The following is a 23,643-nucleotide window of genomic DNA, read 5'->3' as shown; positions in this document are numbered from 1 at the left end:
TTACAAATGATGTAACATCTGAAGTCTCTCACCTTACCGGCTCATGATCTGTGACCTGTTTCTCAGCATCATGTCGGTGATATTTTCCACGAAAGTAACAAATTACACTTGTTTCTTGTGGGGCACTGCAAAGATGTTTTCTAAAACGCTTTTCTTAGCTTAATCATACGGAAGTGCATTGCAGTTGGTCTGTCTCCTTTTGCAAGATCAAGTTATCCAAATTCAAGGCTGTTCAAACTTTGATGTATGAGACCAGATTTGGTCTTTGGAAGTTCATACCCCAGACATTTAAAAAGCGCATGTTTTACAACTTTGGAGGCCCAATGTCACGCTCCAACGCCCAGACCTTCCACAATGCTTTCCCCTTCGCAACGGATTTTATTCCTGATAGGTAGAGCCGGACGGGCCAATGCAACAACAACGTTCACCGATTTGACCTGACGTGATATATTACAGGTCATATCCGTCAATATTTCCTAGTGGCTATGTGATAAGGTTTTTAAGGAGATGATCGACATACATTTCGACAATAACGTAGCGTTTTTAATGTTTGATACAACAACAGAGATACTTCTGAGTGTCACATTGATCTATATAGCCTAAATGACATGTCAAAGGTCACGTTCACCAGACCTGAGGTACATCTATATGATGCAATTTAAAAGTTTTCGAGTACTGCTTTCTGTATGTCTCTAGCTCGCTGGGTTGTCGAGATCTTAGCAAGGCCTCTGAAGCCCCGTGTCGTGCAGAGAAGGTGATGCGAGGGTTTAAATAGCTGTTGAGCTTCGGGATAAAATTCAAGTTGCAGCGACATGTAACGCTAGAATGTCTACATTTACTGGCATTCTCGCCAAGATCGTTTTGACTCGCTATCCCGCGCCGAGTTCTGGACTGAACGAAGTTTCCACGTGATAACAATTAGCTTTCAACGCCAAATTCAAGCAAAACGCAACACGTGGTAGGGTAGCAAAATGTTTGACAAGGTTCGGACATAAAAGGTCCCGACAACCGCCGCTGCGATAGCATCACAAGCTGGCACCGATCTACATCAGGCCCTTGGTTATCGATCACATAGCAGTAGACATTAAAGAATCGTAAAGTCCATTAAACAGAGACGCCAAAACGTCCATGCTTTCTGGTAAGTTGTTCCAAATCGTCCTCAGCATATAGACCGAGTCGAATCCTTCGAATTCTTCTGCCCTTCTACTAGAGTTTGCACGCTGTCCCCTATTTTGATTGATCGCCCTCGACCTCGCCACGTGCTGATTGGTGAGAGTGGTATTGGTCCCGCAATCAGTAAGTTTCAGCGTTTCGGCGATTCCTTTCGTTTGACCCTCAGTCTGACCCTGAGGGGTATGTGCCACATTTGTATGAGGTTTTGAACTAAAATAGGCATCTTGAAGATCATTCGATGCAGTTCACAGCCTTGCTCTTCTTAAGACCTATAAATCCTTTTAGGTTTTGAGCTACATGCCCGCGAAAATATGCAGACTTTTTCGGGAAGACTATTTCTGGGAGACTATTTCATCGTCGCCCGGGCATCCATGACGCTATATCATCACTCAAATACTGCCATTCCATTGACAATGCGACATACAAGGCCAATAAAAAAATAGTTGTCGAGTCGTTTATATCCGGAGTTCGTAACCACGATTTCCAGATATAACAACCGTCAGTTGGCTCTCAATCAATGCTGTGCGAGGTACGATGACAATTAAACAGTGCCACATAGAGCAGCACATTTATGGAACAGAGAAACTGCGTTGTTAAGAGCAGCCTTTGCTACTACCACAAGTATACCAGTAGTTATAGGCGAGCTTATTTCATCACATCTTATGTTTGCTTCATTATATTCAAATGTGGAGCATTCCCCTTTAGTCCAATGTTCAACAGAACAAATATTCCGCTCACCCCGCAGCTTAACCTAGTTTTTCTTTCAAGGCAGGATTTGTTCCATTTCGTTAGTAATTGTCGGCGCTATGATGTTTGCCAGCCTTTAAAATGACATTTGACCTTGAAGTGATACCGTAAATCTAACGTCAAATCGCAATTATCTACGACAGGACTACCTCTTAGCGCAATTTTAACAAAGTCAGATGCATTGTATTTCCTGACTCATGACCTTTTTTGGAGGGAAGGAGAGGAGAAAGAGTACTTCGGGTCTGCAGGACCCACAATGCTGCCTAATGACGGCCATTATTCAAAATGCCAGCGACTCCTGCCGCCTCGCAATACGCCCTCAATGACTTTTCCACGATGTGAATAATGTCTCGCCTGCCCGGTGGCGCCACGGTGCGGCTGAAGACGGGCGTGTCCCCTCCATTACGACTAAATCATCTGAAGCATTATGGGCGAGTGCGCGGCTGTGTTCTGTTTATCTCGCTTCTCCTCTGCGATGAGAAAACAATGGTTTTTAACATTCCTGAGTGGGTTTGGGGGCGGCGGCGGCGGCGGCGACCTGCGCGGGGCAGCGGAACTAATCAGTGCCGAGATGACGGGGCGCGGCGCTCCGACCACCCAGGCGGGCCCTTTCATCAGCGCCGATCGCGGTCGACCGCCGCTGCCGGCGCGCCGGGACTCTCCGGTCCATGCATGCTGCTCTGAGCGGCCGTAGCTCCCGCTCAGGGGCCGCTGAATAGCTGATCACGTGACAGATGATCGTGGCATGGCCCGATGCCCCCTCTCTCCCTTTCCACCTTCACCCGGCCGTCCCATACCGAACCTGGATTTCATCAGGGGCCGGGTAGATTCAGAGACGCCAGTCAGCTATTAGATAGAAGTGTCATCCGTCTTGTGTCGCTCACATTAACTCCGGCTGGAGTTGCGGCAAACTCGGATCAGGCTGAAAACGGTTTTCTAAGTATTCATTTGACTTGGTCATTTGGTGCATGCCACTGCGACGTGGCAGCCATTTGTCAGCGGCTCGGAGATCTGCCTCGCCAGGCTGAGTGCTGCCTGGCAGAGGCTGGCCGCAGCTGAAAGGGAAGCTCTCAGCGGGTCGGCCGGTCTTCGCGGAGCGTGGCGGGCCATGCATTCGACTCAAAGGTCAGAGCCTTCATTGGTACGTCGCGCAGTACATGGTAAGCTATAACAGTGGGACACAAGGAGCAATGTTAGCGTCTGGTTCTCAAGGCTTTGGCAATTACACGGACGATCGTGAAAAGACTTTGTGTTCCTGCTTTCGCCCGAGGGCACGTTTTAAGTGGGATGCAGGCAATCATGGCCGCGTGCCGCGGCCTTGGCGCTGACGGCTGTGCCTTACCCTGTTTACATGGGCAGCTGTGATTCGAATTGAGCCGGGACCCGTCCTCGATCCGAACTATCCGGCCCATGTATAAGGAGGACTGAGGTGCGTCACACACGGTCTGTCGAAGGTCCTCAGAAGTGTGACCTGGCCGTATGAGGGACACCCGTCCAAGTGCACAGAGAAAAGTCGCATTGCGGGACTGCGTCAGCAACCACACCGGCATGCGAATGATGCGGGCCGGAAGGCAGTGGATTACGCAAATGCTTCACGCCATGTGAAACAAAGCTCTCCCGTCTCGCTCTCTTGACTTCCGTCACGAGCGGCAATGACGCGGCCGAGGCATTCTCTGGTGCCCCCTCCCCCTCCCTCCCTCCCCTCTCCCGTGGATATCATATCGCAAGAAGAGTGATGCAAAGATGGGTGGATTGTTTCAGGATCACCTGAAATCCTAACAAATTATCTTCGCAAGTAACGGTCTTGGGCACGCTATCGACAGTATTTTTACGTACTACGCTACGATAACGTACGCGACATATTACATAGCAAATATAAAAATTGGTTTGTGAACGTTACCGGTACACCAGCGATTTATCGGTTCAAAAATTTTGACTTCAACACCTAACTACTCTACATGGAAAAGGCTGAATCGATTCATACGCTGCTAAATTATCCCTTGAATAAGACTTGAAGCATTGGTCCGGGGTATAGATCAACAATGCTTCAGTCTCCAAAAGAGGAAATCATGATTCCAACAAGATCTTAATCGCTCAAAAAGAGCCGTAGATCGACAGTGACTTGGTTCTAAAAAATTGAGTCGAGCACCGGTCCGTCCGACATTTTCCAGCTGCGAGCTCAGAACCATTTGGTACCCTGTCCCCTTATTACCTATCCATCACGGGTGTTTCCTGTTCAGAGAACCGTCAGAATACAGCAACAGTCTCCAAATGTCGCGAGCCTCGACTGGCGGCGCCACGCGAGCGGCGGCGGTGTTCGCGGCCACCAGCTGGCTGCTGCTGCCGCTGTCACGGCACAGCCCGGCGCGCGGCCGCGCCCGGCTCCACCCACCGGGGCCGGCCCGGCCGCCGCCGACAGTGCGCGCCACGCGGCCGTCGGGGGAGGGCGCGTGGCAGGGCCGTCCGGACGAGCAGTGGCGCAGTGCCGTGCGACGGGGGGAAGGCGCCGGAGTTGGCGACTATGATCGCGCCGCAGACGGAGGTGAGTGGCCTTACCCCGTCCCCGGCCCGTCCTCCGCGCGGTGCGACCTCCACCCGCGGCTCATCACTGCCGGCTGGCTCCAATTAGACGGCGTGCGAGTCTGCTAATTAGCAGCACCCGGTCGGCAAACGCGGACAAATACGTCGCTGGAGACGTGTCGTTGTCGCCGCGTTATCCACCCGCGGACGCGGCTGCTGGGGCCGCACGGTCCGCTGGTCAGCTCGACACGGCCCGACCCCGCGGTCGGGTCACGGGGTCATCGCCGCCCGCGACGATAACGATCGCGGGCCGCGCGGCAGAATGAATGCCTGCTGTGTTGTGTTGTCTGTGAGCGGCGATGGTATCTGGCGGGCGGCGTGTCGGGTACTGAGGCCCGCCCCGGCCGCGTTCCTCTTCCGCTCCGGACACGGGCTCGGCCCCCGCCCCATCGGCCGCCGGACAGCGGTGGTGACAGCCGGCGGGGGCACGGCGACTCGCCGGTCGGCCCTGCCTCGGCCGGGCTGGGGCGGCGGCCGCCCACTTCAGCCGCAGCGGAGGCCGGGAACTCTGTCGGCGACAGCCGCCCGCCGGCAGAGCGGCCCAATCCGCTGAGGAGATGCGGTTGGAAACGGCCGCAACGCCTACCACTGTCCGAGTGTGCATTGCCTCGGCATCAGTCATAGCGGGCTGGGAGGCTGGAAAAACTCCCTCCTTTGGGTCTGTGCCAGGTCCGTGGGAGCCGTGTGGAAAAGCTATGAGCCTGTGCCAAGCTTGTGAGGGCGCCACTGGCGGGCGGCGGGCCCGTGCCTCAGCCGTGCAAGCACCAGTGTCAGACGCAAGCCTGTGTCAGGTACGGCTTCCCGGCCCGCTGTCTGTGACCGGCGCGCCGCCGCAGGCCCATCAGCTGGCAGGCGGTGCGGCGGCGGCCCTCCCCTCCCCTCCGATGAGTCGATGGCGGCCCGGCGCCGCGGCAGGCCCCGCCGGCGGCGAACCCGACCGACGGCTGGCACTGGCAGTCAGCGCACCCGCCGTGTACGGGTGCTCGTTACACCTGGCTACCAGATCGATACAGTGCAGGACCGAACTGACGGCGGGGGGGGGGGGGGGGGTGACGACGCTGCCGGACGCTGCCGCCAGCGCTCCGTCGACGGCTCGTCAGAAGCTCGGAGACGGAGAAACCGGAGCCGTCGAGCGTTCTCCCGCGACCCGTGAGCTGCGTCATCGAAGCCGGGCTTTGTTCGGCGATCCCTGCCGTTATTGGATCAGGACTTCTCCACATGTGGCTCCGTCGCGACACCCCGGCCAGACGAAGTCTATCGGGCGCCTCATCGGGCGCCGCTCGGGCGGGGGGGGGGGGGGTGAGGGATGTGATGGCGAGGCGGCCGGCCGGCGGAATGGCACCGCTCACTGGCGCCGTCTTTCCTCGACCAGACACGGAGCTGAGTTCTGCCAAATTCAGATTCGGATTGGCAAACTTGTGTGGCTCAGGCTCAAATCAAATGGATAGCTTCATTTAATATACGATTCATATTTTGACTTTTCAGTGCTGAAAAACCAGAGGTCTGAAGGTCACGATCGGTAATAAATATTACAACTCAGGCTCGGCTCTAAGGTCCCAGAAACTTGAGCTCACACTCGGCTTTGATTTTCATGAACTGTTCTGTTATGGGTGAAGAGTTCATTTTAATTGCAAAGTACGTTTGGACGAAACAGCTCGGTGGATATCACCAAGTATTTCCATAATTTTTAGTCGTGCTGAGCTCGCTGGGTAGAATGGCTCTGGCCGAGTTTGTACTCGAGTTCGGGCTTATCTGTTTTTTTTTTAACTCAAACCATCCTTGGCCGAGCCAGTCGGGCGTCAGGGATCACCACCGACGGTCAGCAGTTACCGTCGGCGGTCAGCGGTCACCGTCGGCGGTCAGCTATTGCCACCGGCGGTCAGCTGTTACCACCGACGGTCAGCAGTCACCGTCGGCGGTCAGCGGTCACCGTCGGTGTTCAGCGGTCACCGTCGGCGGTCAGCTGTTACCGTCGGCGGTCAGCGGTCACCGTCGGCAGTCAGCGGTCACCGTCGGCGGTCAACGGTCACTGCCGGCGCTCACCGTCGGCGGTCAGCGGCCACCGTCGGCGGTCAGCAGCTACCGTCGGCGGTCAGCGGTCACCGTCGGCGGTCAGCGGTCACCGTCGGCGGTCAACGGTCACCGTCGGCGGTCAACGGTCACCGTCGGCGGTCAACGGTCACCGTCGGCGGTCAACGGTCACTGTCGGCGGTCACCGTCGGCGGTCAGCGGCCACCGTCGGCGGTCAGCAGCTACCGTCGGTGGTCAGCGGTCACCGTCGGCTGTCAGCTGTTACCGTCGGCTGTCAGCTGTTACCGTCGGCGGTCAGCAGTCACCGTCGGCGGTCAACGGTCACGGTTGGTGATTAGCAGTCACCGTCGGCGGTCAGCGGTCACCGTCGGCGGTCAGCAGTCACCGTCGGCGGTCAGCGGCCACCGTCGGCGGTCAGCGGTCACCGTCGGCGGTCAGCTATTACCACCGGCGGTCACCGTCGTGATCGAAGAACCTGAGATCCGGGCCAAGTTCGTGGCGAGGGACGTACGCACTTTGCGTACACTGCGGGCATATTTACCATGGACTACCGGTGTCACCAACGCACCGTACACTTGAGAAATGAGTGGTTGTGTAGGCTCGTTCCACGAAACCAGACGCTCAGCAGGTTCGCCAGGATGCTACCGTCATGCTATCCTTCTCCCCCTGCCGGCCAAGTATGCCGGATCGCTCGCTATCAGTGGTGTTGCTCCTGTCAGGTACGGTTACTCACTGTGCATATCGCGGTGACGGCGGCGGCCCGTTTGTCCCAGGCGAAGCTGACCGCCGACGCCAAGACGGCAGCTGGCACGGAACATGCCACGCTAGTCATCCAGGGAGTTCGACGTTTTAAAAAACGAAGATGTTGCAACGAATCTGGTGCATGTTAATGGCCATCTGTGCTCTTGTGTGGTTATTTATGGCGTATAAATCTCAGAATGGGATTCTGTGCCGATCCCAGCTCGGCGCCGGCCCAATGATCCCACGTCAGCCCCCGCCGTGTCCGTGAGGTCAGCAGCCCCACGTCAGCCTCCGCCGTATCCGTGAGGCCAGCAGCCCCACGTCAGCCCCCGCTGTGCCCGTGAGGTCAGCGGCCCCACGCCAGCCCCCGCCGCGTCCGTGAGGTCAGCAGCCCCACGTCAGCCCCTGCCGTATCCGTGAGGCCAGCAGCCCCACGTCAGCCCCCGCTGCGTCCGTGAGGTCAGCAGCCCCACGTCAGCCCCCGCCGTGCCCGTGAGGTGTGCTGATCGCCGCCCCAGGGGAAATAACGTGCGTCGCTTACAGACAGCACTGAGCACGGCTGGCCGCGTTCGACGAGACCCAGCGGACCCTGACCGGCGGCGGGGCGTCGGCGGCCGGTCCTCGCCTGGGCTCATTGTCGGCACCCCGATGTATTCGCTCGGAGGCGGCTGCGGCGCGGCAGCTGCCTCCTGTCAGAGAGCCCGCTGGACGGCCCGGCCCGGCGCCGCCGTCGGCGACATGCATCGATCGTGGCGTGCAGTTCTTGCCCCGTCCCAACTTGGCGTGCGACAGGATATCAGCTAATGCGCCGTGATCGGGCGGCCCGTCAGCGGCCGTTTCTCCGGACAGGCGCGACATGCCCGGCGACGTGAGCCAAGCCTCGGACGGCCGGTCACGGCGCCGCTCCGCTCCGCCTGGCGGCGACGCCGGGCGCCGCCGGCTGTCCCGCGGTCTGTTAGTCTGTCGCCTCCGCCTGGCGGCCACACCGGGCGCTGCCGGCTGTCCTGCGGTCTGTTGGTCTGTCGCCTCCGCCAGCCGGCGACACCGGGCGCGCCGGCTGTCCCGTGGTCGGTTGGACTGTCGCCAGCCGCGGTAATCTGCTTTGGAGCGTTTTGCGCTGAGGGTTTTCCGAAATCACTGCAATCCCCCCGAGTGCGCTCTCGGACGGCCAGCGCGACCGCCGCCCGGCCAATTTGGTCCGGCCCATCTTTTTTCGCTCGCGACGGCCGATGGAGTTCCTTTGTTCCGAGAGAAGGTACATGTCGGGGATTTCCGTAACAGATCCCGGGCTTTTGGTGACAGAGGGGAGAGGCAAAGACAGACGAAGGGAGGAGGCGAGAGGGTAGGAGCGAGGGAGGCGTGGCTGGCCGCCGAATTTGTCGCTAACGTTTTCGGGAGACCTCTAGTTGAGACGCCTGGCCGGTCTCGGACTGGACACGTACGCCTGCTGGCTCTCAGCCGCGCGACGCTGTGCGGTAACTGGGCCAGGGTAGTATGTCACACAGCGGACCTGCTCTGACGGCCGCCACCTGGCGCCGCCGACACGTCCTGTTTAAACACAGCTCGCCGAGACGGATCGCCGAGGCTGGTGCTCAGGCTGGTGATCCGGGCGCCGGCCGACTCCCGCTGGCCGATGGGGCCTACACGCTGCACGAACGCGCGACGCCGCCGCCTGACACGGACTCACCGGCCACCGCCGGCGACACCACGCGAGCGTCGTCTGCGGGCCGGTCGGCGCCAACTGTCACATTATCCAACAGCCGTTCAGCCCGCAGTCCCTCCCACCTGCCATCCCCGTCGGTCCGCCTATACCCAACGATCCTGGGCCTCGTCCGTCCGTCCGTCTGTTCCACAATCATTACTTGTTTCTCCCTGTCGAAGTCCTGTCCTTCTGTCGATCCTCTTCTCGGTCCGTCCGGCGGTCATCCGGGCGGTTCGTGAGACGGGCCCGGCGGGTGGCCTCAGTCTCGTTCGGGGCGGGCCCAGCGGCCGGCCGGCCCCAGTCTCGGGCTGTTCAGGAGACGGGCCCGGCGGCCGACGTCGCCTGGTCGCCGCGCTCCAGGTCAGCCATGCGCGGCCCGATACTTCGGAGCGTAACGTATGCGGCGGAGCCCGGGCACAGGCTTAGGGCTCACCAGAGGAACAGGAGCGGGCACGGGCTGGAGTGGGGACCGAAGCTGCGGACCCACCGGAGGGAATGGAGAGGTTAAAAGCCGGAGTGGCATGAAGGGCCAGGACCAGAACATAATCCAGTGCTGGCCAGCTGAGTCGGCAGCCTGATCTGTGACGGTAGTGTCGGCGTGCACCAACTCCGGGAAGCACGACTGAGGGTTGACGACAGCGGTGACTGGTGCTGACGGCGAATGTGACCTGGGTATGCCGGCGGCGGTAGAACGCCGGCCAGCTGCGCATGTCGTCCGCCACACGGCGGCTAGTTCACCAGCCAGCCGCCGGCCTCAAAGGTCACATCGGAACTCACGCGGCTGATAACATTATGCAAAGGGCAGGCTGCCTATCTGTGAACAGAGCTCTCTTCTCCGCTCGGAATTCGCTCCCCGAAGTTGACGCGGCCGCTGCCGCCGCTTTACGACTGGGCCCGAGGATTTCTCCCCGCCGCGATACAGCCCCGAAATGTCACTCCCCTGGAGCCCAAATCGCTCGTTCAGTGTTCGCATGGGAAGGGGCCGCAACAATCTCCCAAATTGTCCATGGGTTGGTTGGAATTCCTCCTACACCCCGTAAACTTGTCAGGGGCTCACTTGGGATTCCGCCAGCGGTTACTAATTCCGTTAAAATCGCCAAATGATGGCGGATTCCTCTCGCGTTCCCCAGCAGGGCCGCTCCCACCGCGCGGTGAGCGCATATTGCTTCCACATCGGCCGAACAGACGTCCCAGCCGCGCAGCCAGCGGGAGGAATGGATTGAAGCGTTCATAGTCGTGGCTGGACGCCAAGGGTTCGGGCTCTAGCCAGCCACAAACGTCACTAAGTGTATACAACGTGCATACTAACGGCTGATGTGGGTGAACAAGCACTGGTCTGGGGCTACGTCGGGCTGAGATCTCGAAAACGGCCACTGCTGACCATTCAAAACGGGCACATCGCGATGTGGCAAGCCCCGCATTGTCAAATAGCGATGTCATGTCCTATTTCGTGCTGTGGGTGTTTTAAAACAGCCACATCACAAACTGGTTATCACCGAAATGTCATAAGGCGAAGTTCACTTCATTTCAAGGTGTGGCCGGCTCTAAAACAATAGCATCGCAATACGGCAAATGCTGTCTCACTGCATCGCGATGTAGTCGCTTGCAGTCAACCCACTGCTCGACGACGTAGTTGACGCATGCGTAGAGGACGATGCCGTTCAGTGTGCGCAATTGATTTTCCTGCCATGGTGTAAGGTGCCCTGGAGGAATTAGGATGCTTAAGTCACCGGTCGGAGCACAGCGAGTGAGCCGTGAACGAATGATGCGCAATGCTTCAAGATGCATCGCTGACCAAATCATCAATTCGCTGATCATTTGCGCATGCCGTTGTTTTGATTTCTGCCTGAAGTTTGTGTTAACAGCAACTACCGGATCCCTGCGTTTACATTGCAATTGTTGCCCATCAAAACTCATGAGTTGGTTTAAAAAGGCGACATTACGGGCAGCACCGTATTGGTCACAATTTCTGACGCTGGACAGTCTAGCCACAGAGTGACGCCTGATCTTCGACAAGCTCTTCGTGAGTGGCAGAATAAGCTTTAAAACTCAGGCAGGCCGCCATACCTTCACGGGGAAAATCCCCTTGCCGCGTCAGGCTGTTGGCGTGGTGAATGATCGACCTAACCAGGATGCAACAAAACACGATTATTCGTATTGCGATGTGATCGTCTGTCGGCCACACTACGAAATGAGAGCTATATCACCTTATTATGGCATATTGGGCACTGGGCACCTTATTATGGCATATATCACCTGGTCGAGATGTGGCTGTTTCGAAACACCCACAACCCGAAATATGACGTAACACCTGGGTTCGGCAATGCGGGACATCCCACGTGGGGATGCGGCCGTTTTCGGATTTGAGACTAGCGTACACACTACCTCGCGATGACCTCTATGCGAGTGAATGCTGACCGGCCTCACCGGCCAGCCGGGGTCAGAATAACGTCCGGCACCCCTCGACACAGTGCCCCTGCCGCTGTACCGGCGCCGCGCGGACAGCTCAGCTCGGCTTGGACTTTCGCCGCTCAAAACTGCCTACAAAAAGTGCCTGCAACAAAACTGCCTACAAAACTGTCTGCAACGCTATGGAAGATGCCTCTGGCTGAACTGTCTCTTCCGGTCGTCAGCTCTTTGGTCTGTCCGCCGGTCTTGATCCCAAACGGTGGAAACGGTTTGAGAACCAGAAGCGATCAGCACCGGTATGGCCTGTGGAGGTGGAAATGACACTTTTGCGACATGGATGAGAAAATGCATACGCTTTTCGCCCCATGACACGATTCCCGACAATATTCGCCGCGAAGCGCTTCGAAAATCGTCCCCTTGCACATTTCCTTGGCTGTTTGTTTTCGACCGCGCACCCTTCTGCACGGCCGCTGTCAGCGGAGCTCCAGGCTGCGGGCTGGCCCCACCCTCACCTGCAGCGCCAGAAGAGCCCAGCTGACGCGTCGCGGTTTTAATGGCGTAACGAGAACCCAGGGCGTTGTCGAGTCACACAGTCGTGATGCGTGGCCAAGACGGACGACTGCCATTGAAATGCAGGAATTCGTGGTGACTTGGAATTTATGCGCGCTTGTATTGTGCGGAAGAATTCTCAGGATTCCTGGCTGCTACAATGTCAATTCAGTGCTGCTTTTTGCACGCTCGGGCCGCTTACCTTGTCAATACCGGCCAGCCCGGGGCGAGCTCCCTTCCACTGTTGGTGAGAGGGAGCAAAAAGCGTCAGTTTTGCCAAGGCCCTGTCGCTGGAGATGATTTATAAAACCTGGTGTCATCCCCAAACTTAATGGAACTCTAACGAAAACCAATAACGATATAAAATTGATCACCTTTGCAGACGTGTGATATTACTTTACAGAAAACTACCCGTCAGGGTAAGATGGATGTGCGGGCACGCATTAACAATAAGCAGTGAACAATTTTACCTTCCATAAAGCTAGCGTTAGGACGAGTCAAGCAAATTTGTTTTCCTCACATAAGTAAAAAATGCGTATTCAATAGTTGTAAATTCTGAATTTGGGTGGAGCCTGTTTCCTATGGCATCGTTTGTTTTTACCGCGCAGATGTTTACTGCCGTACTCCTCCTTTGCTAAGTAACCGTCTTTACCGACCTGCCCCCTCACCAGCGTGACTGCCTTCAGCATACAGGGCATGCACCACCCTCCCGCCCCCCTCCGAGTGATCGGAAGCAGCCACCGCCGGCTCTTCGGAACCCTTTTTGTGGCGGTGGCTTTTACGACGGCGCGTCTATTGGGCGCGCGGGCCGGTCCGCGCCGGGCTATTGTCGTGGCCCCGCGTGGCCGAGGGATGTATGTCCGGCGCGGCCGAGAGCGGGGCTCGGACCGGCGGTGACCCGGGTCGGCCCTCTCCCGTGACAGACGGACGGCCCAGCGCTCTGCACCCGCTGCCCGGCTGCACTTGAGGCGGCGCCATCGGAGCGACGGCGGCGACGGAACTACATTCCTTGGCCGCCTGTTGTGGCTGACAACTGCCAGTCCCAACATCTGTCCTTGTCTCTGGGCAGCGGTCTTGGGTCACTAGGCGGCCGGTTGTCCCAACCGCCAGTCCCAACGCCTGTCCTTGTCTCTGGGCAGCGGTCTTGGGTCACTAGGCGGTCGGTGTCTTTGTCTCTGGGCAGCGGTCTTGGGTCACTAGGCGGTCGGTTCTCGCTGTCACCCGTTTTATTGTGACCTAATTTGTCGCCGGCCAGCGCACGGCGGGGCCAAACAGCGCCATCCATCACAGGTCAGCGGCCCGCGGTAGCCGGCCGACAGGCTCTGACGGTGCTCGTGGGACCGCCGCCGGGGGCTAGGGAGCCCGCGGAACCACAGCCGGAGCTAGGGAGCCTGCGGAACCACAGCCGGGGCTAGTGAGCCCGTGGAACCACAGCCGGGGCTAGGGAGCCCGCGGAACCACAGCCGGGGCTAGGGAGCCCGCGGAACCACAGCCGGGGGCTGGTGCGTTCGCCGGACCACCGTGGGGGTCAAAGATGGCAGCCGGCCGTCGTCGGCCTTACCCGATCACTGTTGGCACGAACCTCACGGGGCGCCGGCGGGCTTACATGGCATGGCGACGCTCTAAGAGGTCTCGCAGCGCCCCGAGCGTTCTCGTCGGGTTATGACCTCTTGCTGCATAGCCACAATGCGCATACGCAGAAGTGCGTACCGCGGAGTCTTGTGCACACAGTGCGTACCACGGACTTCTGTGCACACAGTGCGCTGAGCCAGACAATGAGGCACGACTCTCACGACAGGGTTTTGGCTGCGTCATCTAACGGTCCTGTCATGTATGACGTTCGTAGGCACCCTCGCGCTCATTCCCCTCTGTTTTCGGCAGGATGGCGGGGTTGTTTGAAGGTGGAAGTGATGGTCGTGTTGTGTCATCACTGACCGACCCCGGATCCCAAGCGTGACTGCAGTATGACGTCGTCCTCCAAGCTTGTGACGCCTTTGTTATCTGGACGGCGCGCTCTCCTCACCGAGCTCTCGCCTCCAGCCTGGCCCGGCTGCGGCCGTGGCCATCTGCAGTTATCGAATTTATGGCGCCCCTATCGGGCGGCGGTGCGTGTGCGCCCGACAGAGTCGTCGACCCCCATCTCCGCCGCCCGACTATCTGGCTCCCATCGTGGGCCGGGCAAGCGGGCGGTGCGGCGGGTGCGCCGCCTCCGCCCGCATGCCAGAAAGCAGACTGTCGCATGCCGGGGAGCAAGCTAGGAGAGGTCAGGCGGCAGACTGAGGGAGGTCAGATGGCAGGCTGAGGGAGGTCAGGCGGCAGGCTGGGAGGGATCAAGCGGCAGACTGAGATAGGTCAGGTGGCAGGCTGAGGAGATCAGGCGGCAGGCTGAGGAGGCAGGCGGCAGGCTGTGAGAGGTCAGGTGGCAGGCTGAGGAGGTCAGGCGGCAGGCTGAGGAGGTCAGGCGGCAGGCTGGGAGGGGCCAGGTGGCAGGCTGAGGAGGCAGGCGGCAGGCTGAGGGAGGTCAGGTGGCAGGCTGAGGAGGTCAGGCGGCAGGCTGTGAGAAGTTCGGCGGCAGGCTGTGGAGGCAGGCGGCAGTCTGTGAGAGGTTAGGCGGCAGGCTGAGGAGGTCAGGCGGCAGGCTGAGGAGGCAGGCGGCAGTCTGTGGGAGGTCAGGCGGCAGGCTGTGGAGGTCAGGCGGCGCGGCGGTCTGCCGTGCCGATGGACTGCCCGCATCTGTTCCACTCGGGCAAGCCTGGTAAAAGCGAGTCACCGCCATTGGGGGCGCGGCCGGAGCCCGACCCCTGCCATCTGCTACCGGATGTCGCGATCCGTCCGCATCGGTTGACGGAGATGGGGATATCAGGGATGGTCGCTGCTCATGCGGTGCATATATACGTGTGAGGGGACCAGAGGATTAGCTGGGGGGAGGGGGGGATTGGCTACAGTGGTATCATTTGTGAAAGCAGCTGCACTGTGTCCGAACAGCTGATTCGATTATGATTAACAACACGACCAGCGCAGTTGCCGTCAGCCCATTCAGTGGCTTCAGGACACAGGCACAATGGGGTGGGTGGCCGGTAAGGTAAATAAGGCCGGTAAGTGCCCTCTGCAGGATGCGACCCGTCCAGCAAAACGCGTTGAAATATGTCACGGCACGGCCCACGCGATCGCTTTTAGTTACACGCAACGCGTGCGGGTGCCAACGGTGCGGCAGTCTTGTTACGTTCAAGCGGTGACTGAACACTGGTGTTCTCAGATATGCCGCACAGCGAGGAGACTAGCGCTTGGCGACGAGAACAATCAGCCAGGAGGGTGATTACATCTCCAGCTGTCGTCTCCGAGGTGTCCCTAGAGACAGACCGGCTTTGTTTCCACACTCATGGATCAGCGCTGGCTGGGCCGTGGCGGCGTGGCCGGCGCTGGCCATCCAGGCGGCCGTCAGTTGGCGGTAGTTAGCCGGCACTCGTCGCCCCCCCCCCCCCCCCAGGCTCGGGTCCGCCGCTGCATAACGCTGCCGGATAATGCCATCTGCCCGCGGTGGTCTGGGAGAGGGCGGGCGATGTATGCATCGGGCTGACGAGCGGGCCCGCTGCTCTCAGGCAGCGGGTGTTGTGCCATCGCGCGAGCTTCAGCCGCTCTAGCCGCTGCGCTAACCTCCCCGCGCTCCCGCGGACAGCGGCTCAGAGAGCGAGCGTTGTCATCGCCACTTTAAATGGGCGCGCGCGGGGCGGGCGTTAGCTCCCGCTGGGCTAATTCGAACTCCGAACATGGCTATTTGGGCCATCCCGGGGGCATCAGTTAAACAGTGTCACGACTGCATAATCAGCCGAGCCCGGCGCGGCTGGGGAGCGCGCCCGTCCGGTCACCGTACGGCATCCAATCAGGCCAATCAGGCTGGTGTAGTTGTACGGAATAAGAGGGATTTCACCCGGCATTGATTGGCCCAGCGGGCTATTCTCATGCTCCAGAGGTACTCCGAATTTCCTCCCATTTTCATCGTGTGCCAAACCCGGCTCGGAGGGCCACAATAGCCTCCCAAAGCCAGACCTGCTCACAGTCCTCATGTAATGCCCGGCAAATCCCTAGCCTTTAGTGGAGCCCTCCTCTGCCAGCGAGTAAGTCCCGAACAAATTGACGCTTTACCGCCATTTCAATATCGCCGACGGACAGGAAGCCATCGGGCGAGATTTACCGTCTGGCCCGTGGAGCCATCGCTGAGCCAGAGGGCTGTCAGCTGAGCCCGGGTCGGCCGAGGAGCCGGACCTCCTGACGCTCTGCCGGTGGCGGGGCCGCGCGTGCCGCTGCAGGTCGTACGTTCAGTGGCGGAGTTAAGACCGGGCAGAGTGATGTGTTTCCATCGTCGGACGGATCTGGGCCGTGTCGGGCGAAGGACGGGCAGGCCGCATGCTGAGGACGACGGCGGCTGTGGGGATATGGGCCCGGCTCCCGCCGTCTCCCGGCTGGGCAGCTTGTCGGCCTTTGTCTCCCGGCCGGGCAGCTTGTCGGCCTTTGTCTCCCCGCTGGGGAAATTATTGGGTCGTATCACGTTGTCTCCTTAACGATGAAGGGCGCGCCTAGCCTTGAGTGCGGAGATTTCGGTCCCAGACGCTGTCGGCTGCGTGGAGATCGGTGTGGCCGTCTGGAGATCGGCCCATCTGTCTGGAGACCAGCGCGGCTGTCTGGAGACCGGCGCGGCTGTCTGGAGATCGGCGCGTCTGTCTGAAGACCGACGTTTTTGTCTGGATATCGGCGCGTCTGTCTGGAGACCGGCGGGCTGTCTGGAGATCGGCGCGGCTGTCTGGAGCCGCTGTACGCTGTCCGCCCGCCGGACCGGCAGCTCAGAGGCGAGCGGTGACGCCTACAGGGTATAGCTACGGACCCGACCGCAAAGTCAGCCAGCGGCACTGACCTGTGACCCGCGGCAGGGACCAGGCCGACCTCGGAGTCAGCCATCGACACTGACCTACGACCCGCGACAGGGACCAGGCCGACCGTGGAGTCAGTCAACGATACTGACCTGTGACCCGCGACAGGGACTGGGCCGTTCGCACTGATGCCCAGCGCCGCACACATCTCGGTGCCTGCTGGCTGCAGAGAAGCTTCCCTTTCGATCACATGAAGTAGACTTTTTCACGAGTGCTGTCGGGGCTTCCTCTCGAGTTCGATGACGCCCCAAGGCGACTAGTTCAGTTACCGGTTCTTTCGCGTCAGCCTCGTCTGTGGTCTCAGCATCTCGGCGTGAGCGCCCAGCAGCCTCTCGAACTGCCGCCCGGCCTTACAGTGGGTCTGTCTTCGTCATGATCGCTGCTGGTGGTCGGCGGAGCCGTGGGTGGCTGCCGGCGCTATTTGCTCGCTTGCTTTGTATTCCGTCACTGTCTAGTCGGTCAGCGCTTGCTATGACAGCCAGCCGGTAACTGAAGCCTTTGTATGTGTGCTGATTCGTGTGATCACCGCATCTCATAATGTTCAAATTCTAAGCCGGTAGCGTCACCTCGCGGCGCGGCCCTGCAGGGTGACATTACCCACGAGCGGTGCGGGCGGGGCCGCGTCTGTTGTCCGTCTGTTGTCAGCGACCTCGCTGGATTGTCTCCAAATAAGCTGATGTCATGCGAGCACAGTCGGGGTCACAATGGCAAACGAAGCGGCGTCGAGTCGGTCAGGCTGGAAAACTGGCGCGGCTACCCCAACACGGCAGTGACGCGACGCAGCCACTCCAATACGGTCTGACGCGACGCGGCTACCCCAACTCGGCCTGACGCGACGCGGCCACCCCAACACGGCCTGACGCGACGCGGCCACCCCAAACTCGCCTGACGCGACGCGGCCACCCCAACACGTCCGACGTGACCGGCCACCCCAACACGGCATGGACGCGACGCGGCCACCCAACACGGTCCGACGTGACGCGGCCACCAACACGGCGTGACGCGACGCGGCTACCCCAACTCGGCCTGACGCGACGCGGCCACCCCAACACGGCCTGACGCGACGCGGCCACCCCAACACGGTCTGACGCGACGCGGCCACCCCAACTCGGCCTGACGCGACGCGGCCACCCCAACACGGCCTGACGCGACGCGGCCACCCCAACACGGTCTGACGCGACGCGGCCACCCCAACACGGTCTGACGCGACGTGGCCACCCCAACACGGTCTGACGCGACGCGGCCACCCCAACACGGCCTGACGCGACGCATCCCCGATGACGCTCCTGTGCGGCGTCTGCGGCGGCGGCCGTACCTCACCCCTCGCCGGCCGCACGACAGCGGGCCGGCCTTGCGTCGGTGGCGTGCCCCATCGCCACCGCCGTCGCTTTTTGCGGCCGCGGTTTGCCGGCGGGCCAACCGTGCGCGCGCGACAGGGACGGCGCGCCGCGGGGCGCGGAAATAGATCGCGCCGCGGCCGGACCCGAGGTGCCGGCATTGCTGGGATGACGTCGTGACAACGGCGCTGGTCTGGTCTGCGTGCTGGCGGCAGTCCTGTGGTCTGGTCTGGTCGGTGGTCTAGAGCTTGAGCGGCCGGCCAGGCGGCGCACGCTATCACGGCCGCCCTGCCAGTGCGGGCCGCGCGCGCCTTGGCCGAGATCCGCCGCCCGGCCGGCGGCCTGCGCGACGCTGTCGTCGGCCCAGCCAGCGTCCGAGACTAGCTGGGCCCACGCCCCACCCCTATTGGCTTCCGTGCGACCACGACGAGCTCAATCAGGCGCCGACATGGCTTCCGTGCGCCAGTAAGTGGCTGGCCCGGCACGTCGGACATGCGTGCAGGGCTTGTTCGGACCGAGCTGGTCCGCGGTGAGGTCTCGCGGGGACAGGGGGGGAAAGGCATATGATCAGAGGCACGCTATGCTCGCCTCGCTCCGCTCCCGACCCCACAGCCGGAGAGTGATTGTATTACCGACCGTGCAGGCAGTTGCTTTGTTGCGTCACCCCCCACCTATCTCTCCCTCTCTCTCTCTCTCTCTCTTCTCTCTCTCTCTCTCTCTCTCTCTCTCTCTCTCTCTCTTCTTCTCTTCTCTCTCCTCTCTCTCTCGCTCTCTCTCTCTCTTCTCTCTCTCTCTCTATCTCTCTCTTCTCTCTCTCTCTCTCTCTCCTCTCTCTCTCTCTCTCTCTCTCTCTCTCTCTCTCTCTCTTCCCTGCGTCTTCTACCCCTCGCCCTCTGTTTATGTCTCTCTCTCCTCTATTTCCTTCCCGCTCTAGCTCGTGCTGGCGTCATTATCTTCACCTTTCACCCCTCTATCTCCATTCATCTTCACCTTTCACCTCTGACCGTTCACAATTCTCATTTCCACTCCCTTTCTCCCTGGCGCCTGCCTGCTCTTTCCGTATCATTCCCAGGTGTGTGTCATCCACATGAGCTTGTCGATCGCTCAGGTGAAGGACGCCTCCTGAAGTGTGAATATCAAAACAAGTTTTAAAGTCGATTCTTTCCATGTGCCGCCACGGTCTAACTGTGCAGCATCCTCGGAAAGCGGGGTGTCGTGACACGCACGGGCCTTCCCCCTCTTCGTTCCGACGCCCATAAGCTGGTCTAAACCATGGATCGAGATCGTAGCGTCCAATGGTCGTACCAGATGAGACCCGCATGTGCACGGTCTCCGTGCACACACATGCCGGTCTCCGATCTCCGGTCCGCGGGTACCAATCGTCAATCAAGGGAATTCACTGATGTGTCGTGAAATCTACAGTTGGCCAGATCTGAATGTCTGGCCCAGTCTTATCGATGTCATCGCATGATTGATTGACCGATTGATCTGATTTTCGTCCGATTTCATTGTGTGTGATACCATGAAATGGGCGTAGTCTGGTCTATCAGAGCCGACGAATTCGTCAAATTGCTCTTGCTCGTTACTATCTTGACGAAGAGCTGTGTGACTGTCAGAAATGTGGTGCATCCTGGTACTTTCCCGTGACAATACTTCTCTTCCCGCGCTGTCAATTACATATCAGGTCATAACACAAAGTATGCTTTGGGACAAGGGTTTTCTAAAATGTGCATAGTTCACTATCGTAATGTACCTATGGATGGTCTTTGCTTATCTAGCCTTACTGTTTGTTTTTATGGTCCCGAACGCATGCGTGAACGTGACACCTTCACTGGAGCTTTCCGACGCACTCAGCTGCCGAGGCTATATGGCGTCGCTGCCTTTCGCCCTGCCAGGAACGGTAGGCACGGTGGGGAATCGAAGCCCTGTACCTCTGATTTCCTACATGCGCAACTTAATCAATGTACTATTGACACTCCGGCATGGACGTAAGGAAATCGTGCGTCTCATTGCAGCCGATTACTGTTCTGGTGGCATTTAATATTTATGGTATGGTGTTAACGGTATTCACATGGTAAAAATACGAAGTAGTCCAATTTGCCCTCAACTTTTCGGTATTTGGACCATACACACCCGTATGGTGGTTCCGCCGGTGGCCGTATGCATATGCATGGCGAACCCCAGACAAAACGTTTTCCCAAACGTCGAAACGCAGGTGATGAAAATGAGCCCGGCTTTCTCTCCCACTCTCATGCTCATGCTGGCGATCTGAAGCCTGATGCAGCCCGGGCCCATGCCGTCATCCAGACATGCCGCGCTGCTGAGTGCTGCTCATCAGATATCTGCAGAGCGATGTCAGCAACACGGAGGAGGCTGGGACGAGGATGAATGGCACGCAGTTGCGTGCTCTTGCGCTGTGATCGTGCCGGTCGAGTGGTCACTGGTCGACATTGCGTGCCGTCACGAACGGCGGCTGCAGAGCGGCGCGCGTGGTGACCGTGTTTTGGGCCCGCTCGGCACTCTGCAAGCCCTGTTTTGGGCCCAGACGCATTGTCGCGCACGCACCATTTTAGCGCGCCGCCGACGCGAAGGGTGTGTAAGCCTGGCATTAATCGGGTAATGGGCCAGTGGCGGGCGGACCGGATAAACAATTATTATGCAAAAGGCTGTAGACTGGGCCCCGCCTCAGACCCGAGCACCACTCTGCAGACCGCATGTGGAACCCCGACTCAGAGCCGCGTGCCCTTGTGAGGACTGCGTTGTTGTGACCGACTCGGGATGGCTCGCTCCGCTGCAGGACGCGCTTGGCGGTGGTGGTGACTGCGGTGCCTATGTTTCGCAGCTGCTGAACTCTCTGGCCCGCGACCTGGACCACATGCTGCTGGACCTGTGTCATGACCCCGGCGCAGGTCACACCGGCAACAGCGGCGCCCAGCAGGCCAGGTCAGTGGGCGCATCGGCGCAGCGGGGCAGGGGCAGGGGCGGGGGCAGGGGCAGGGGCGGGGGCTTGGGCAGGGGCAGGGGCGGGGGCGGGGCACGGCCCTGCCGCCAGCGCAGCACGACGGTGGAGTTTTCGTGGCATGCCGCTGCGTTAACCGCATTTGAAGAGCGACGGCACCCATCAGCGTCATCGGGCCGGAACAGGCCCTGCTTTCGAAGCTCCACAGAGGGTGCCAGTCTGAATACGGCAGGCTTCAAGCAGAGACAGCTCCGGAAAACTTTGCATGAAGAATGACGTTTTTTAGACCTAAAAAATATTCGAAGTTCTCGGACGACTCCAGAAGGGCTCCGGCAACACTAAGCGCGAGGGCTGTGGCAGCCTGAATGTATCGTCCTGTTTTCCTGCCGTTATCGGAAAACAGAGCGGTGGCCTTTGGTCTCGTAGCGACGGAATCACGGAATTCAATCGCGACTGATGCGTGGACTTGGCATTTTCTGCTCCGTCGTAATCCTCGCGTGCCGAATCGTCGTGGGTGGAGGAGCATCACTCCATCCGTAAACCCCGACCAATGCTCTGGGGAGTCCGTAAAGCCGAGAAAATAAACTTCGGCTGCCCCAGCGAGCCTTCTGTCTGCGCCCGGGCCCAGGCCTTCGCCGCCAAAATGATCGCACTTTATTGCCGCGCCAAGAGGCGTCTCTATTTTGGGCCTGGGAGAATCTCACTCTGGCTGTCTGTAAATGTTGACGACCGATATACTGGCTGACACGAGCCACAGCTAGGCTGCGACATTAGATAACCCAGCCTGAATGGTAAGTTCTGCGCAAATACGACGCCTTAGCAACGCTGCTGCAGTTCCCTTGGTAAGGCTTCGTCTTGGCGGATCAGGGAAGTTTTCAGGCGCCGAGCAGACCTTCATCTGGCTGTCGTGTATGCTCTCGAGTAAAACTTCGAGGTCCCGATTTTACTTTCTGCTCGGCTTGGCACTAGTTTAAGGGGCAATGAGATCTAGCCTGGGGCTGATAAAAGTCACACACTAACACTTAAACATCGGAAATCGGGAACAAAGAGAGCCCAGTGCAAGTTCCTAGTACGCTAACTATTTTTACTGCCCCAACCCGCGCCTGCTGCGTCCACACATCCGTTGCCTCCCGGGCTACCTCCACTGCCTCCTCTGCCCGCTGTCTTCGTCACCGGCTCCACCACCTCCTCTGCCCGCTAGCTCTGTCACCGGCTCCACCACCTCCTCTGTCCGCTGTCTCTGTCGCTGCGACCGCCGCTGCTGGGGGAGCGTTCCCTGACCGCCGGACGTGCCTTCAGCCTGTCCTCTGGGCGGGGTGACGTCGGACGCGCCCGCTCGCACCGCACGCACCAGCGCGGCCTCGGCCGTCTCAGCGACGACTCCCGGCCGTGTGCGAGAGCCGGACTCGATATAGAGCAGCCATTACGTCCGATTTTCAATGGCGCGCTTGCGGGAACGCCGTTCGTCGGGCCGTAAAGAACGCGACAACGTGGCCCACTGTCAGCGGCCGCGCCGATATTAAAAGCTGTCTGGGCGCGTTGTTTGTCGGCGGCGCGGCGGCGGCGCCCCGCGGCGCCGGAAGCGGAGGTGCCGCTCGGCGGCCGTCACGCCCCCAATTTGGCGCGAGTTACGGGCCCAGCCGGCGGGAAAATTAGATCATTGCACGACCATTGTGTACAGGAGTGGTTTTACCAGGCGGTCGGGAGATGTGATGTCGAGTTTCTGATGTCATTCTGGAGCGTTCCCAGATCACCGCTATGTTCATACGTCCCGGGAGTAAGGAGTTGAATGTCGCCAAACGGCGAAAAATTTCAACTGAGCGTTGCCAGGCCTGAAGTTGGCGGACTCTGGAACGCGCTGTTGCTTGCTGGTACGCCCGCGATCGCAGCCCTGCGCTGTCGTTCTGTTTACTCGTCGCCACCGGTGGCCCGGGCCAGCTTTTAACTGTCCAGTGGCGACTGAATGGTCGCCGCCGCCACCCTTCGACACCCTCGTCACTTTCCGCTCTACTAAGTAACCGCCTGTTTGTTTGGATCCGTTGTCTTTCAAATTAATCATTCAGAGGTTTGAAAAAGTCAAGCTCCTCGCTTCGATATGCAATCACGTCTGGAGAAATACCAGCCGGCTGCGAAGCGCTTTGTCACGACTCGCCGGCATCTTCATCTGCATACACGTGCGGAGCGCATGCCAACTAGCACCGGACAAAGCGAAGCGGACCAGCGCGGGGCGCGCGCGGAGTGTGCGTCCGCTAGCTGCAATCCCACTTTGGCCGCTTTGCATGGCTGCAATCCCGCTTTGGCCGCTTTGTACTGTGACTGCCGCCACTGCGCGCCCAGTCATTTTTCAGGCGCGCCCGGCCAAGTTGCTATGAGAGAGAATGCGGCGACGGCCATTACGAGAATCCCTTGTGCGAGTTAATAATGCATGAGTATGGAAACAAGGGATGTTAAATTCGAATGGCTCATTAAGACGAGAATGATCGCACCGTT

At 59.3% G+C, this 23,643-nt stretch overlaps 1 protein-coding gene across 1 annotated transcript in view; it reads left to right on the top strand.

Moving 5' to 3' along the window:
• The first annotated feature begins 4,354 nt into the window (after window positions 1–4,354).
• LOC119098834 (protein sprint-like) overlaps window positions 4,355–23,643 on the top strand; it is a 53,518-nt gene continuing 34,229 nt past the window's right edge. Inside the window, 2 exon segments of the mRNA XM_037221885.1 lie at window positions 4,355–4,462; window positions 21,037–21,137. Coding sequence (XP_037077780.1) covers window positions 4,442–4,462; window positions 21,037–21,137 — 122 coding nt within the window. The 5' untranslated portion in view covers window positions 4,355–4,441.

The sequence above is a fragment of the Pollicipes pollicipes genome, unplaced genomic scaffold (assembly GCF_011947565.3).
Source record: "Pollicipes pollicipes isolate AB1234 unplaced genomic scaffold, Ppol_2.1 Scaffold_2555;HRSCAF=2994_pilon_pilon_pilon, whole genome shotgun sequence".
NCBI classification, from domain to species: Eukaryota; Metazoa; Arthropoda; class Thecostraca; order Pollicipedomorpha; family Pollicipedidae; genus Pollicipes; species Pollicipes pollicipes.
This window is presented reverse-complemented; position numbering and strand designations above follow the sequence as displayed.